The sequence below is a fragment of the Caenorhabditis elegans genome, chromosome II (genome assembly GCF_000002985.6).
Source record: "Caenorhabditis elegans chromosome II".
NCBI classification, from domain to species: Eukaryota; Metazoa; Nematoda; class Chromadorea; order Rhabditida; family Rhabditidae; genus Caenorhabditis; species Caenorhabditis elegans.
Window position 1 is genome coordinate 6816821 of NC_003280.10, and position 16350 is coordinate 6833170.

The 16350-nt window shown below is 38.5% G+C and overlaps 16 non-coding genes and 1 pseudogene across 17 annotated transcripts; 6 read left to right on the forward strand and 11 right to left on the reverse strand.

The window, feature by feature from the left end:
* Window positions 1-929: 929 nt before the first annotated feature.
* F31E8.6 lies at window positions 930-2508 on the reverse strand (annotated as a pseudogene). Its single transcript is given in 5 exon segments — window positions 930-998; window positions 1050-1201; window positions 1533-1881; window positions 1891-2256; window positions 2310-2508. Coding segments are annotated over 5 exon segments (1135 nt in total).
* On the forward strand, window positions 1807-1951 carry F31E8.11. Its single transcript, NR_051267.1, has one exon. It is a non-coding gene; the product is annotated as an Unclassified non-coding RNA F31E8.11 (non-coding RNA).
* Window positions 2509-6487: 3979 nt separating the features above from the next.
* On the forward strand, window positions 6488-6708 carry F31E8.8. The gene has a single exon (NR_051268.1). It is a non-coding gene; the product is annotated as an Unclassified non-coding RNA F31E8.8 (non-coding RNA).
* F31E8.14 lies at window positions 6490-6710 on the reverse strand. The gene has a single exon (NR_051269.1). It is a non-coding gene; the product is annotated as an Unclassified non-coding RNA F31E8.14 (non-coding RNA).
* Window positions 6711-9962: 3252 nt separating this feature from the next.
* Window positions 9963-10110, reverse strand: F31E8.12. The gene has a single exon (NR_051270.1). It is a non-coding gene; the product is annotated as an Unclassified non-coding RNA F31E8.12 (non-coding RNA).
* Window positions 10111-10467: 357 nt separating this feature from the next.
* F31E8.13 lies at window positions 10468-10671 on the reverse strand. Its single transcript, NR_051271.1, has one exon. It is a non-coding gene; the product is annotated as an Unclassified non-coding RNA F31E8.13 (non-coding RNA).
* A 127-nt stretch (window positions 10672-10798) lies between these two features.
* Window positions 10799-10943, reverse strand: F31E8.17. Its single transcript, NR_051272.1, has one exon. It is a non-coding gene; the product is annotated as an Unclassified non-coding RNA F31E8.17 (non-coding RNA).
* F31E8.20 lies at window positions 10812-10953 on the forward strand. The gene has a single exon (NR_051273.1). It is a non-coding gene; the product is annotated as an Unclassified non-coding RNA F31E8.20 (non-coding RNA).
* A 521-nt stretch (window positions 10954-11474) lies between these two features.
* F31E8.16 lies at window positions 11475-11613 on the reverse strand. The gene has a single exon (NR_051274.1). It is a non-coding gene; the product is annotated as an Unclassified non-coding RNA F31E8.16 (non-coding RNA).
* Window positions 11614-11792: 179 nt separating this feature from the next.
* Window positions 11793-11926, reverse strand: F31E8.15. Its single transcript, NR_051275.1, has one exon. It is a non-coding gene; the product is annotated as an Unclassified non-coding RNA F31E8.15 (non-coding RNA).
* A 124-nt stretch (window positions 11927-12050) lies between these two features.
* On the reverse strand, window positions 12051-12255 carry F31E8.10. The gene has a single exon (NR_051276.1). It is a non-coding gene; the product is annotated as an Unclassified non-coding RNA F31E8.10 (non-coding RNA).
* A 594-nt stretch (window positions 12256-12849) lies between these two features.
* F31E8.9 lies at window positions 12850-13340 on the reverse strand. The gene has a single exon (NR_051277.1). It is a non-coding gene; the product is annotated as an Unclassified non-coding RNA F31E8.9 (non-coding RNA).
* Window positions 12861-13148, forward strand: F31E8.21. Its single transcript, NR_051278.1, has one exon. It is a non-coding gene; the product is annotated as an Unclassified non-coding RNA F31E8.21 (non-coding RNA).
* A 1702-nt stretch (window positions 13341-15042) lies between the features above and the next one.
* F31E8.18 lies at window positions 15043-15321 on the reverse strand. The gene has a single exon (NR_051279.1). It is a non-coding gene; the product is annotated as an Unclassified non-coding RNA F31E8.18 (non-coding RNA).
* F31E8.7 lies at window positions 15052-15334 on the forward strand. Its single transcript, NR_051280.1, has one exon. It is a non-coding gene; the product is annotated as an Unclassified non-coding RNA F31E8.7 (non-coding RNA).
* Window positions 15335-16036: 702 nt separating this feature from the next.
* On the reverse strand, window positions 16037-16169 carry C04A2.8. The gene has a single exon (NR_051281.1). It is a non-coding gene; the product is annotated as an Unclassified non-coding RNA C04A2.8 (non-coding RNA).
* On the forward strand, window positions 16052-16180 carry F31E8.19. Its single transcript, NR_051282.2, has one exon. It is a non-coding gene; the product is annotated as an Unclassified non-coding RNA F31E8.19 (non-coding RNA).
* Window positions 16181-16350: the final 170 nt, after the last annotated feature.

The following is a 16350-nucleotide window of genomic DNA, read 5'->3' on the forward strand; positions in this document are numbered from 1 at the left end:
GACATTGACTGCAAATAAAATGGTCAATGTTAGAAGAATTCCAGTAAATTTTGAGAGAAAATATCTTGGGAGCATTACCTCAAACATTTAATTTTCAGGTATTTTATGTATTTTAACGTCTTTTATCCACTGTCATCAATTTAACTCTGATTCCGGATAGTGAATTTATCAATTCTTTCCTTCAGTACCTAAACTATTCAATGGAATTCGAACTGTGTTGCGATGTGAATAGTGAGTGCCTTTTTCAAGTACAATAATAACTTTTTTATTCGGAAGAAAAATCTTTTTAAAGTTAATTTTTGCCGTTAAAGGACTTTATCACATTCATTGCATCCTCCAGGGTCTTGACCGGGTGAATGTCAATTTCCGATTCCAGTCCTCTGGAACATAACGATAGTTCGTTCTGGGCACAATCATATTTTCCATTTTATGGGTGATGCAGCCTTTGATCTTCTCCATCCCACCTGAAAATAATCTTTTATTGCACAAGTTTTTTAAACGTTTGGAAGAAAAAGTGTTCTAACAATTTTATTAATTTCTAATATATAAGCGCGCATTTTGCTTTGTGCAGCGAGGAAGCAAACATGTCTAGCGTTGCGAAATTGCCTATCGAAATCACCTATCGCCTATCGCCTATCTCTTGTGTGGTTCGCCTTGTTTCACCAATTTATTTAACTTTTATAATGCAATTGTACTGCTGTAAAATTGCATTATCTAGTTGAATGAATCAAATTCAATTCAATTCAATGAAAACCCTAGGTTGGTATTTTTGAATGAAAACCAGGAACTTACATCTCTTACTTTTCCATCTACTGTTATTGCTCCAGTTAGTGCCAACTTTGGTGGGATTGAAATTCCCTTGGCTTCTTTTGTTTCCCATACTGGAGTTCCAAAATTTTCATTATGGAATTGATATCAGCATCCTTGGTCTAATCTCCATCCGTCCATTCTGATTTTTCGGTTCCAGCATCGTTTGCGTCCACCAGCCTTGAGATGTCCTGAAATATATATTAATTAAAAATGTATCCTCAAAGTAGATAAATTGTTACCTTCATGATGGAAGTCTCCGGCTTGGAGCACATTTTGTTGAGGTCGTCCATTCGTTTGAAGCGAACCGAAGTCATAACAGCGTCGGTGATTCCAACCCTTGATGCCGCCTTGGAAAACTTCTAAAAAAACTTCTCCTCATGTGTTTTTTGATCTGAAAAATTGAATATTTAGAAATATTATGTGATTTGAATTCGAGGTATCGATTCTTCGCCTCAGATTCGCCTTTTAGTAATCACAAATTATCGGAAAGTCCAGAAATGTTGCTTCGCGCCTTTAGAAACTGGATAAAAACTCTCCAGCGTCACTAAAGCGTCGCGATTTTATTTTTCACTTGGTGCACCGATACTTGAGAAGAATAGGTGAAATCTCTAGGAAACCCTTGAAATTTTACAGATTTCTCTTATTATCGAGACACCATGGAGTTCATATAGCTATTTTGAGTCATCACTGGCAGTAAATATTTTGAAGTCGACAAAATTTACCTGGAACGGCTTGATATTCGTCGACGTCTTGGTAAGTTTCTTCTTGATGGAGTCGATGAATTTTGTGACCATCTGATCGGCGACGTAATCCACATGACGTCCTCCTTTTGTGGTCGCAATACTATTCACGAAGGAAACTTGCTGGGAACCTTTCTCCGAAAGGCCAACGCCACCTGCCAACGATCTCCAACTTGATCATAGGCCATCTTGAGTTTCTCCTTGATTGGTGAACTGTGATGTGTACATGTTCACGTAGTCTTCGAATCCTTTGACTGGAATTCTCTCGCCATTGAGGAAGACAGCGACTCCTTTAATGGATCCAGCCCCGTCACAGGCACGACGAGCCATCAGATGTCAGATCGTCCAGCTCCTTCATCTTGAACTTTGACAGATCCGGCGAGAACGTGATCTTCGTGAAGTCTTTCTCCGTGCTCTCAACAATTTTGGGCTCCTCATCACGTGTCATGTTGTTGATCCATGTTTGCTTGAATGCACTTTTGTAGTCACGAAAAGACGTCTCCATGGTGAACTTGTTGGAGAAGATGTTGCAGAGTTTTGCTTCATATCCGTTGCGCCCTCCTGCCACTTTCTTCTCATCGTTGTTGTAGTTGGAAGACGTGAGAAGAGTTCCAAAAATAAGCTCGGGAACGAAGACTTTCTCGACTTTGTGCTGGGTGACAGGGATTCCTTTTCCGTTGTTGTACACAGAGATCTCATTTTTACCCTGAAAGAAGATAAAATTAAAATAAATTCATTTGTGGTACGGTCTAAACTTACTTATTGATGGTGGTTCTAATCGTGTTCCTCTTAGGATCTCTATGTTTGTTGTCAGCAGCATTGACAAGAATTTCATCGAAAATCTTGTAGTGTAGCGGACGCTAGTCCGCAAAAGGGCCCATCCAGATTGAACTTCAATCTGCACGAAGCTGATCTCCTGCTCCTCCAGCTGTTTCTTCTCCCTGTTATAGACCCACATCTCCAAAATCGTCCTCTGAAAAGCGAAGTTGGTCTTTTCAAAAATCTACAGTTGAAAAGAGGGCGTGGTCTAACACACGTTTTTCGGAACCCGGGAGGTCGTCGGTTGCTAGATCTCACGAAGTTTCTGAAAATTTTTAAAATCAGCGATAATTTTTTTCTGGTGCGAATTTTTTTTTCAGAATTATGTAGATCCAACCTCGCCCTGGTGGAATTTAAAAGAAAAACATAACTTTGTGGATCAACTACATAAAACATCCCATTTCATATCCTCAAAGTGTTCTTCTTTTTTTCGCAGTTTTCTTTTTTTTTTCGTATTCTTCGTTCAGCCGACGGGAAACGAGCGCCTCGCCTGGACATCAAATAAATGCAATTTGTAGGCGGAGAGTTCGAAAAAGAGAGGAAAAGGAAGATGAGAATAAAAATAGAGACAATTTGTTGAAAATTGGTAAGTTTTTTTCAATAGAGTATAAATACAAAATTAGCTGGATGGAAGCAAGAGTACAATGAGTTAAAAAGGTCATTGTAAGTTTGAAAAATTTTGTCTCAAAAGTACTCACTAGATCCCATCAACATTTTTCATGGCTGATCTAATAAATTAGGGCATCGAGAAAAAGTTAAACAGTTTTTCGAACAAATTTTAGCGTTTTTTTTCATAATTAGAAACCCATTAACAGTGTTCATCTCAATTTCCTGTTGTTTTTTTTTTGAAAAATTTCAAGCTTCATTTCTCCCAACTCGATCAAAGAAATTTCAGAGTATTTACCCACTCCTAAACATCCTAAAAATCGCCATAAATTTCCAAAAGCTTTTTGAGAAATTATACTACGAGTGAGAAAATTCCCTGAAACTTTTCAGTACAAAACTTGAATGGGTTCCCGCTTTTATTTTCGCACCTTATATCAGAGTGCTTCAAAATGTATCTTGTTTTGAAGTGTAAAACTTTATCTTTGGTAAGATTCTGAGAACTTCTTCTATGTATATACTGTTAACAAATAGTTAAAGTATACATTCTAAGTTTGAACTGATCCCCGGCGGTTTTCTCTCGAATTTCACCAAAACTTTCAACATGTGGCTATTGTAGTTGCCCTCTTCATTTTTCAAAAAAAAAACCGCTCCCTCATTCTTATTCTTCGTGCCCCGGGTGTTGTCTCCGTCCATCCGCTGCTTGGCGCGGATGGGGCGGTCTCTGCCTCGATTTATGAGTCGTCGTCGCCGCTTCCTCCTATCTTCTTCTTATTTTTTCTTCGTATTCTTTCTTTGGTTGCACACTATTACGGGCAATGATGATGATGATGATGGTTCTGTGAAACGTTTGCAACTTCTCGGGGTACTGTAACATTGCTCAGAGATGACAATCTGACAAATGGAATTTCAAGATGACTGGTCTCAGGGGATGTATGAGCTGATATATGACATGCTTCAAAATTGGTATGTAGTTGCTCAGTGAGTACTTTGAAAAGTCAAACAATTCTATATCTAGTTATTTTCTGGATCTTGAATATAATTTTATTTGTATTTGTGGCAACAGAAATATCACAAAATATGATTTGTTTGTATTTTGAAAAAAAAGTACTTTAAAATTTTAAATCAGATCAAACTGGAGCTGAAGCAAAATTATCATTGCTTAGTTTTACGCATGTTCAAAAATATAAATATTCAATTTGACCCTTGTATATTGGTTTCAGAAAGTTTCCCTACTTCTCAAAAATGCGAGGAATGTCCGCCAGCTGATATACTTCAAGAGAGAAAAAGAAAATGAAAGAAAAAGACAAGCGTTTTTATGTCTCATCGTCTTTTTCTTTCAATTTAGCCGCCGCCATCGAATGATCTACCGATTGACGACTATTAAATGACGGATGATCTGTTCGGAAGTTAAACACTAATTGGGATAATGCCATGCCACCTGAACTTTCAATCTATCTTCTTCACCTCTTTTCTCTTTAACCACTAACTTTGAAATCCGTTCAAAAACGGGGTCAGCTGCTGTTCTCTTCTTTTTACTCAAATGTCTAGAGTTACAAGGTGTTGATTTATGACCTTGATGGTACTTGAATTACGTAGTAGTAGTAGTATTACCCTCCTGTCGAGTATCTGGTTATACGGTAGATAGATTAGATGAATTTGAAAGCAGTCAAAAGAGAAAGTGACATATTAAAGTGATATATTGAACCTGGGGAAATGTGATGAGATCTATTCAAAATAAGTGTGCAAAAAATATCAATAAAAGTTATCATTTCCAGGTGTTTTATTTGTGAACGGTGAAATCCCTTTGATCACTCGCAACATTTAATTATAGTTATAACGGGTTCTGTAGGCTTCTAGTAGGTAGGCGCGTCTTCAGGTATGCCTGCTTGCCTACGTGCCTGTCTATCACTTATTTTGTACATTAAACTCAGATTTTTGGTGTTTGCGCATTTCAGCACTGAAAACAAAAACAACTTTTCAAGAGTACTTTGAAGGTAGGCCCGAGGCTGAAATAGGTCGTATTGCATGAAAGCAGTTTTGTACCTATACTCTGGTTTTCCTTTGTCTTTTATCTCAAATAAACCCAGTTACAATTTAAAAAACAAAATGGAATTTAAAGTGCAAATTATCTTTAATTATATCAAAAACTTTTGATGCACGAAAATTTAACTCTCTACGTCATTTTTTCCCTGAACATACTTTGATAAGAGGCAGATGATAAGTGATTTCTGATAAGAATGTGGTTTAACGCAAAAATAGAATTTAGTCACTGCAAATGCAATAAAAAATAAATTGAACAAAACTACGACAATGAATCGAATTATGGTTCTGCCTCACATGTTTTCGGTTTTCGAAGGTCAGCGAATAAAGTTGTTGTTGAACATTTTTCTGGGTGGCCGTTCGGTAAAGGTTCATTCTGGAAAATTGAAATTATTTTCTAAACCAATATTTTTCAGTTTTTTAACATGAAGCAGATCTGCACAACCAATTTCAAATTCTTCCAAACTATTATTTCCGTTCTCTTCACATCAAAAGTGACACTACCAACGCATCCTTGTGTTTCATCTTTTTCTGCAGAAATAGCAGCAACAGCTTCTGAATGTTTCGTCTCTCTATGTCTCCATAGTTTAGTATCCAATTCAATTCATTTCATCAATCGTCTTTCACTGTCTCTGTCTAAATGTCTCCCATGCCACCACACATTTCCATCCAATTCAACAATAATACGGGGCGCCTATCTGATAGATGAATGGTGATAACAATGTGACGTGAAACGGCGGCGGTTGGTGAACAAGAATAAGGAGGAAAATGTTGAAGAAAAAAAGAAGATAGAAAGAGAAAAAAACATGAAAGGAGGAATGAACTAGAATCATTTGCAATAGATCAAGAATCGCATTTAATTCATGGGTACAAATATTCGGATTAGCCAACTCTCTTGCAGGTGCTCTTAAAAGCACAGAGCACAAATATTTACCTGATAAAAAATGTTATCAGTCAAGAGTAATTGACTTTCCGGGTTTCTGTTAATAAATGTCGAATTGAACCTACTTTTTTGTGCTTCCACTTGATTTGTTTCTAAAACTTTGATATACTTGAAGTTACAGAGCACAACATATATTTGATACTCGGAAGTCTACGTCTAAAAGTTTTAGAATTATATATTTCAAATTAATAGTTTTGTCAGAGATTTTTTTCTTTGAAAAAAAAAACAAAAACTTAATCGAACACTTTGTTTTTGGTCTCACCTGTTCAAATTAGTATGCTGAAAAGTTGCAAATTTCTATATGGGTTTATGCCTGAAAACTTTATAACACAATTTCTAGCGTCTACATGTATCAACTTTTTTTTGCTCTTTGAAACTTTTGAAATAAAAAGAATTTTAAACTTTTCAATCGGTTTTAATCGGAAAAATCTCAAATCCTATGTGATCTTTTGCACATGAGGTCTGGAATTCCAGATCAGCAGTTCATTTTTCCCCACCCTTTCTACCTCCTTCATATAATATGTACTCGTCTGTAAATCCCCATCGGACCAATAAGCCATATGTTTTGACACATCAAACAGCCCTCAGCCAAATAACTCTGTGTCTTTTTCTCTGGCGATCGGCCAAGAAGCCGCCAGATGCCAATCGTCATTTGTCAAGTGTCAACCCGAACCGACACTTTGTCTACCACTTGCCCGTTACTCGTTTTTTGTGTGTTGAGTGTATCAACTAATATACATCATGTCGTTCAACACGTGTGTCAATTATTATTATTCTTAAGCGTATAAGATATGTGAAAGATGTATTAAATTGGAAGTTCTTCGAAATTAATTTATATGTTATTTGAATGGGAGGAACATATGAAAGTATCTACTTAATCTTCAGATTAATTTCTGAAAATGAATTTAGCTCCTGATGCCGTCAGATTTACAATGGAGATTTCTAAATTATTTGGTTCCTCATGCAGCCTATTATTTTATTTCGATTCATTTTGAATATTTAACAAAATGTTTAATTGCAAAAAATAAATAAATATAATTTGTCATTAACAACTTTCGACGAACCCAAAAGCCATCAAGGTATGAATTGCAAAATTTCGGCAATCAGGTGCAAGATTATTAGAGGAAATGTGGTGTTTGCTAATCTTTTGAAATTGGAAACATATCTTTAATATCCCGGAACATATTTAAATGGAATAAAGAAGTACAAACATATATTTGATTCTCACATCTTTTCGTTTCTCTCTTCTCAAATCCCCTTTCTTTTTTTTTCATTTCTCCCCTCCTTTTTTTCTCTCTCTCGGGTTTTCCTCTTTGGTTATCTAATGCGCTCATCCGTTTTCTACCCGCGTGTGTCCTTCCTCCCCCTATCCGTTCTTTTGGTTCAACACCGAACAAACTATTTATAATATTTATAGGTCATTTGGTGTGAGAGTTGCCATACAAAAAGCATGTATCATTGAAGTATCAAAAACTGCAATGAGGCACACCATTTTGTGATCTGTGATTTCTGTCGTTTATGAAGAAAAATCAGACCTATTTTTCAGAAAAATACATGTGTTTATTTTTTACAATATAGTTAGTAATTCACTTTAAAATTGTTCTCATGAAACAAGCTTCAAGTGTCTGGAGGGGGAATGGAGAACACACCAACTAGTACCTATAGACCTCCTCCACTTTTTTCTCCATCCATCGACACTTTTACATTCTTGCTGTGACTGCTAAGATGAGGAGGAAAGACGAGGGAGGTTCATGAATAATTAATATCTGTCCCGGCCTTTCTTCTTCTTCATCTCGGTTCATCTCAATCTATTAATGCAAACCAATTCCCCAAAGACCTTAAGTGTTCTTTCAAAACATGATCGTAACATAAAACATATCAAACCCCTCCACCACAACATGATCAAACCTGCAAAAGAACCTACAAACTGATAATACAAAATGATATGTTATCATCATTTCAAGTACAAACTCTTCAATACACTTGACAGATGGACACATGCTGTCATTGAGAGATTACACTGAGAAAAAGTGAGAAAACATAGGAAGCAGGAATTTAGATATTAAACGATTAAAGTAGATTTACAGCGATTTTTATGACTTTTAATTTTGTCAGATGTAAGCGTAACCTGAATTATTGAAACTAGAGCCTTGTTTTCTTTTTTCTGAGAAAATTGTCAAAAGTTCAAATATTGTTTGAAAAGATTGAAAGAACACCACTATAGTTTGCTTAAATCGGGAGAGTTCAAACGTTTGAAAACAAATTTAGTGGTGAAAAATAGCTGAAGAAGAAAAGAGGTGGACTATTGGACATAGACTAGTCTTTGAAAAGATTTTTTGAAAAATAATTGTGTTGTTAAACTTGAATACTTATATTTTTAATTACTAATTAGCAACCCAAGGAAGTATACAAGAACTGATTCAAAAATTCACTTCATCAACTCATTCATCAAATAAGTTTTTGCGGGATTGTCCCGCTGTCGCTTTTTCTATTCGTTTTCCTACTACAACACCGCTTCATTTCTTGAATATAACTTGTTAGGTGTTTACAGGTTTCCTTGAAGAACACTCTCTGCGTCTCCTCATATTCACAAACCAATTTCTTTTCTTTTTTCTTCCCCCGTTCTTTTTCCCTTCTTTTCTTTTTCTTTTTATTCTTCTGGTTATTCTTGCCCCGTTCACTCTCATTATTCATATCTTTATGAGTTTTGAACGCAGACAAATGTTGGTATCCTTTTGGATATACCAGAGGGTGTTGGATGAAAATGAATTGAATGTTTTAGTGTATTGAGACATAACAATTTATATTTGTTTATTTGCATTCATGTTGCAATATTTAATGGGCAGTGACAAAAGAGGCAGATGCATATTAAAGATGGATATACGGAAACTTTGAGGGCATCTACTTTCCAGGAAAGATCTGAGCAAAAAACAACTGAACGATGGCATGAGTGAGAGCATGAACACTTAGTAAACAAACAAAAAAAAGAGATCATATCTACAATCAAATAATAACAATAATATTTTGATATCACGACTAGTTTCCAGAGTTGTTCGAAATTAACCTCAAATATTCCAAAAGTGCAGGTGAGAATTTGTAGTTCTCCGGAAGTTAATCACTCTAACAAGATTTATTAGCACGTCAGAATGTGGTCTTTCGGCGGCTGCCTCCCATTCATTGACCACTAGCCCTCTCCCTCTCTCTCACTTTTCTCTCTTCATTTTAATCCGTTTGATCGCGCAACGAACACCCCCTTTCTCTTCTTTTTGAGTGACCCGTCATCATCGTTATGTTCTTATTTCGTGTTTTTTTCTTGAAACATGAAAAGAAAAAGTGTCAAAAATCGGAGTGTCTCCATGTGCACATGTCACTCTTCAAGACTCAAAGTTTGCTCTCAAAAGCATCTTAATTATTCAGTGAGGTGGTCTCGTCTCTTGCTTCTTCTTTTCTTATCTCAAAATATAACCACAGTTCATGTTCTCTCTGAGTTTCTGAGTATTATTATTATTCCTTTCAGTCTTCCTATTATTATCATTAAGTTTTGTAACCTTTTAATAAGTACTTACGAATAATTATAGGATTAGACAAGATCTATTTAGTATTGTCATATTCCAAAGAGAATTCGAACATTTAAAAATGTTTCCATATTTCTCAATTTACGCAGGTTTCAATTAGACAATTAGACATTGTAACACATTGCAAAGATTAAGTGACTTTTGAAAATATATATGGCCACACAAGGTTACCAGTAGGATGCTAGGAAGGCGAGTGAGAAGCGCCTCCAATACACCTTGAACGATGTTTTCAGCATTTATATGTCCTGTAATAAAATTTGGCTGCCTACTTATTGTGAATATTTGATTAGTTTTCATTTCTCTCATAAATTGCTTCCGAACTTTCAAATTTAACTTTTTGGCAACAATTGTATTTTCAACTTTTCAAACCCACTTTTTTACCTCAAAAAGTGTCTGATCCCTGAGATTGACTTCCAATTTCTGGTAGTATGTTACACCATGGTTTGCCTTCATCTTCTCCTCCTTCTTTCTTCCGAGAGGTCATATGTTTGCCCAACTTTCTCTCGCCCATCTCCCTTCTCTATTCCTTCTGCTTCGCGCCTATCAAATTGCAACAATTTCGTTTTCATCTTGGTCTCCCCTTGCTATCTCTCTCACTCTCTTTTTCGGTTTATATGTGTTCTTCTCACAAAAGTTCATAATTCATCCTGTCTCTACCTCTCTCTGTTTCCCTCTCTTTCATATTCCTCCCTTCAGCTCCTCCTGTTTAGTCTGCTATCAGTTCGTAGACGCGCCCTGTTGTCTGACCAACAGTTTTTTGTTTCATTTTTTGTTTGGTCTTTGAAGTTGGCTTGACACATGTTTTTGTTTTTGAGGTGTTTTTGAATAACTCACATTTCATACATATACCTTAATCTTACCCAAATCTTTAATTATCCAACCACCTTCCTCTGAGACTAAATCGTTTTCATTTTTCGGCATTTCGGTCAAGAAACAAGAAAAAAGAGGGTCTCTGCGCAATGCGTGCCTCTCCTTTCAATGTCTGTTATAGAAAAAAGGGAGAAAACGTATTTGCGAATTGACACAAACGCCCCGAGAGCCTAGAGTCTCCTCCCATTTCCTTTTCCAAAAAGAACGAGAAAAAACAAGCAACTAGTACTAAGTACACAATTAATTATGGCGTGGCATGGCGGTCAAATACACAAAAATGAACGCACAAATCATCTGGCGTGTGAATGACAGAGATAATCTCTTCTCGGTGGTCTCCCCTCAATTAGCGCCACCCGACTGCCTGCAGTGTCTCCCCCTCTTCTTCTCTCTCAGCTGTTCACACTTCACAACTGCTGCGTCTCTTCAAAAGTCAGAACTACATGAAATAGTTTATAAGATGAAGAGACGCAGAAAAATATCAGTAGTGCAGAAAGATATAAAGGGAAACCACCGGTTCCCCCATTTTTTGTGTTTTTTGCACTACTTTGATGTAGAGCCAGCAGCTGATGTTGGAAGAAAACGAAATTGGATGGCTAGTGAATAGCAAAGAAAATAAGACATAGGAAAACGGAGAGGACGCAAAAAAATGGGACAGAAAACATAAATGTTGTGATTTCGGTTTCTGTTCTTTGAATGATGTGGCACACCGACAAGGGTAATTTGGTGAGCAATTAAATGAGTGAAGCTTTCGATGCAACCAAAACCTATTTCATTGAAGATGAGGTGGTTTCTATTGTTCTTAGAATCCTTCAATTTCACTCAACAAGTCAATTTCAACTATTATAACACTTTGAACAACTTTATTTCAAACAGAAAGCCATTCCATCAACAGGCAATGGTTGGCGAATTGTTTGCTCTTTCGATAAGCCGTTCATATGTGTGTCTCAATGTCTCATCATTCAACATACACTCCATTTCCTCCAACTGCGCGACCCCTCTTCAATTCTCATTCCCTGTGTGGGGCGCCGTCTTCTTCTCGTTATGTCTCTTTTTCGTGTTTTTGGAGGACGGTGGACCCTCGTTGTCCGCCCTCCTTTACTTCTTCGGTTTCTTTTTGCGCCACGGCGTCACGGATGGCGAGCTTCTCCCACCCGCTCCAAATCTTGTTACATTGCGGAAAGAGTCTCCTCCTGCCCCATCTCCTCCTAGCCGTGTCACACCAATTAGACACTCTCCTCTGCCAGCCGGCAAACTGCGATGGTTCGGTGAAGGAGAATAAGAAAACGGGACCACTTGCGTCGTCCATATATGAGCACATACATACACACACATTGTCACTCCTGTCACTCGACACGTACACTAGACACAAAACATTCGTTCGATTGCTTCTTTGCGCTCTCTGTTTCCATTGCTTCAACTACCCGTTTCCACACTTTTTGTGCTGCGAAACTCTCTAACCGAGCAGCGCCCGGCGACTCCGCCCTCAATGATTTGTTTCCGCCGGCGCATGCCACAGGAAGTCACCATTTCCTCTCGGGTGGTGAGGGACTCCATCAGGCAAAATGAATGAACAACTTTTGAAGGTTTTTTATCACAGAAATAATTAGTCTACGTTTATGGATACACTGCAAGCACAAGGGAAATATATTTATTCCAGAAAATTGCTACAGTAGGATGGATGTATCTATATGGCCAACTCTTACTATTAGTATTTACCCCTTGTTCTCTATGTGAGTCATAATTCACAATGTGTCGGTCACCAACAGCTCTCTTGGTTATGACCAGAGTAAAAAAGAAGAGAAGAAGAAGGGCGTCCCACTTCCTGTCACTTTGAAGTTCCCGCACATTCTATGCCTTGCTCCCAATGTGTCAACGATTATCCACTAACACCTCTTCGGAATTATCGGAACGATTTCGTTCACACGCTTTCGCTTATTATTCTAGGTTGTCACTAACTAAATCTTGAGACCATTGTCGCCATTCGTCCACCCGTTGCCCGTCTGTCATCATTCGCCGCCTCTCTTTATTTTCTCTCGACCTTCATTTGTCTATGTCTCTTCAAAATCACTGACTCTATATAGACTGTCGCGTATTTCGTCAGCGCGTTGCCTGTGCTTATCTACCGTATTTTCACTTGTCAAACTTCTATAGTAGAGAGATATGTGTGCGTGTGAGTGAATGTGTCTCTATGTACATTTGTTATGCCTTGTTCTTTTTGGACCGCCCCGTTAGCCAGCATGTGTTTTGTTTTGACTCCTGCATTTCAGTTTGGACAGCATATGTCAGGCGGTTTTCAGTTTTCATTTTCGGTGTTCAGACTTACAAGTATGTATAGTTAATGTCTTCGTGTTTATAACATCACCCCAAATGAATAGGAATTCTACATCATACATGTATCTTCCCAAGAACACCTCGTTAACTGAAGCAATATGAAGCAGTTAACCAGGTAGGCCTATCTCATAAATCTTATCCTAATGACCTTCTCGTGTGAAAGATCCCACGAAAAGAACACACCAACGCAACCAAATCGCCTCCTCCCTTTTCCTTCCCCCTCTTTTCTACCCCAATTGAATATATTTATACAAGTAATCGTGTTTGCCGACTCTGCACCGCACGCACTGTCTTTTTGGTATAGTCGCTTTGGCGCTTGCGCTACGCGCCGGCCCTCCGCTTCGTCTCCGCTTCCAATTTATGTCTAGCGCCCTCCAAAATCTTCCCCTTCATTTTCACCGACGACAACGTCGTCACCGACTTCATCGTTGTCGTCTTCATCGCCATAATCGTGCGACCTACAAGCAACCCCTCCCCATGTTCAATCGACACCTTTCCCTCACTCTTTGTTTTTTAGGGGTCCTCAAGTACCTTCACTTTTCCCGCATGTGATCGCCACCTCCGGCGACAACGCTTATCACCCTGATGCTTCATTTGTTATCAGCACTCGTATGTGTTTGTTCTACACGCATTCTAACCCCGACTTCTTCATCTTTTTCCTCTTCTCCATCTCCTTTTTCATCTTCTACGCCACTTCTTCTAATTCCTTGTCACGCGTGTTCTGGGAGTCTTCGTCACATCTGAAGGAATGGAAGGCAGTGGAAGAAAACTATGAAGGAGTAGGAGGAGACCTTCTCGAGATTTACGACTTGACAAGTAGTATTGGTGGACTAGCCCCGGATCGATTGGTCCCAAAGGTTTATGATTGTGGAATTAGATGTGATTTCTTCCCTATTCATTAGGTCATTAGCATTCTAGTTCCTATCGAAACACTTGTCCTTGTTCTCTTTTTAGCTCGCCGTAAATTATGTTTCTGAACAATGTGGTTAGATGTTTTTTTTTTAGTTTCTATAGATCTCTGAAATTTAGATTTTCCGAGAGAAAGTATTCAGAACAGACAACTGAAACATTCACTGATTAAACTTGTTTACGACACATTTGATTTCACAACATTCCTTTCCAGACTGTGCAGAAACTGAACCTTTTTTTGCGTTTGTATATAACCAAATGTTTTGTATACTAAATTTGTTTGCGATTGTGTATACAATATTCATATTGCTACAAAATGGTGAATTCTTCTAGCTGCACCTGTAAATGGGGTCTAGATAGTGACTGGAAGTCCTTTTCTTTCAGAAAATAATATGGAAACTATGAAACCATTCTTCAATTGTTTGCTAATTTTCAATTTTCTCCTACTACTTCTCCGTCATCGTCCGTCCACTACGATTTCCCGTTCCTTTGCCTGCTTTCTCTCCCCTTCACTTCCCTTTTCATGCCGTCGGGCCCCCTGTGTCAGTCATCATCGCTTGTACTTACTATAATACGCACCATCTGCTGTGATGTTTTCTGATGGTAGCCATTGCCCTCCTCCCACAGGACAGATCTCTTCTCCCACATCTCGCCCGTTCACCTAATGATACCCACTACCACCCTCTCCTTCTTTCCGCTAGTCATCTCAAGCATTGCTTTGTTAGCACACAGGTGAGCGAACTGAGAAAACGCGCTTAGAGCACGACAAACTCGGGTGAGGTGGTAAGGATTGATACCTTGGAACAATTGAAGCAATTGTTTATTTGAATGTGTTATGGTGTCAAAACACGAGGAGGTCATCTACAGTAATTGCCACAGAGTGATCGTATGGGCCTTCTCAAGGAGTGTTTGATGAAAATTGGTTGAAGTCTACAAGACCATAGGCATACCAAATTGTATGCGTCTGCGCGTCATCACCTCCTCGCCGACAAAGTCTTCATTTCTTTTCACTAGAAACTTTTCATCATCATCCCATCTCATCATCTCTTCCGTTTTTGCACTTGACACTATGTTCCTTATGTTCATCTTCTATACTTTTTCCTGCTAGTAAGCTGTTCCGCAATCATATCACATTTCACTCATTTTTTGTTCTTCTTCTTAATCCCACATGTTGTCCACTCTTTGACACCTCACTCTCATTATTGTCTTCTGTTAGTACCTATTACCTTCAAATGACCCTTTGGATAACAGGATGTAATGTATGTAATCGGTTAATGAGGTGTAACATGGCAATACCTTTGCTCGTTTCAGTGCTACTGCTACTATTGACCTTTCTTTAAGAAACAGCTGCATTTCTTGGTGGGATTATTTCCAAAATTTTTAAAGTCGTTTGATATGATCTTCTTCCTGCCGTCTTAATCTTCTCCTCCTTACGCTTGCGCTCCTCACTTATTCATTCAACCATCCAACGACCCATTCACTCATTCATTCAGTCAGTTCTCGGTGGGAGGCCTTTCCCTCTGAACACAGAGAGACACAGAGTGAGCGCTCGCGGTGGTTTTCGGAAAGGAAGATGATTGTTTGTGTGTCAGATAGATATGTGTGTGCGTATGGCTGTTGACTCTTTCTCCTCCTTCCTACCTTCCTGTAGTTGAATAAGTGCTATTTCAGAGTTCATCTCTAACAAATTTCAATACTAAATCTAACTTTGCTACCATCAATTTGATATATGTATACGCGACAATTAAGTGGTTTTACGGATTTGCCACTCAAGACACACAGATGTCTTCTTCTCAGAGCAGACGTTCCTAGATTCTAGATTCTATGAGAAATTTGCTCGCACTTTGTCCATTTTGCTCATCTTCTTTTCCTTTTTTTTCTACTTCTTTTTCTTTTTTCTGCTACTTCTGGAATTCACTTACTGAATCATTCACTACTCTTTCCTCCTCTTTTTGCCAGCGTAATGTAGTGGCTCCTGATTGACTTCCTCTTTTTTCTTTTTTCGCCTCAAAAACCGCGAAACCATTTCCGTTGGTTGCATAAGCCGGCGAACACTCGTCTCCGGAATTCAATGGTTTACTGGATCCCAAGGGGCACTTGTCGCTTTTCTATCTCTTATCCTCTATTCCCTCTATTCATTTTTACAATTTTAACCTTTTTTAAATCCAATCCATTCTCACTTTCCTCCCTGACACATATCACAGAGTTCTCGCTTAATCATCAGCAAGACACATGTGGGAGATCAAGAAGCAATCCACAGATATTAGATGTAAAAAATAACACGAAACTAATCAAAGCTGAACGTGTGTGTGTGTGTGTGTAAAAGACACGGCAATTAATATCGTGGCGAGACCTTCTCTCTTTCTTTTACCGCTCCCGGGGTCCTCCTCAATTCATCCGCTCCTCGAGACGAAGACGTCGACACAATCGGTGTTTATTTTTGCGACGTAGGGCAATTTTACTCGCAAACATATGAGAGGGGAGGCGCCGACGACACCCGGGCGGGCGGCCTGACGAGAGGTTTAGATAGCGGGGGAAATAGAGAAGTTGGAATGAAGCGGCTGCTATTGCTGCCACCGCACGGCAAGAAGCGGACACAATTCAACCCGAAGATATTTTTTATGTGCACCTAGATGAACTCTTTTTGCAAAACCTCTCAATTAGTAGACCTTTGAAACTCAACAACGTTTGGACGAACCTAACTTGA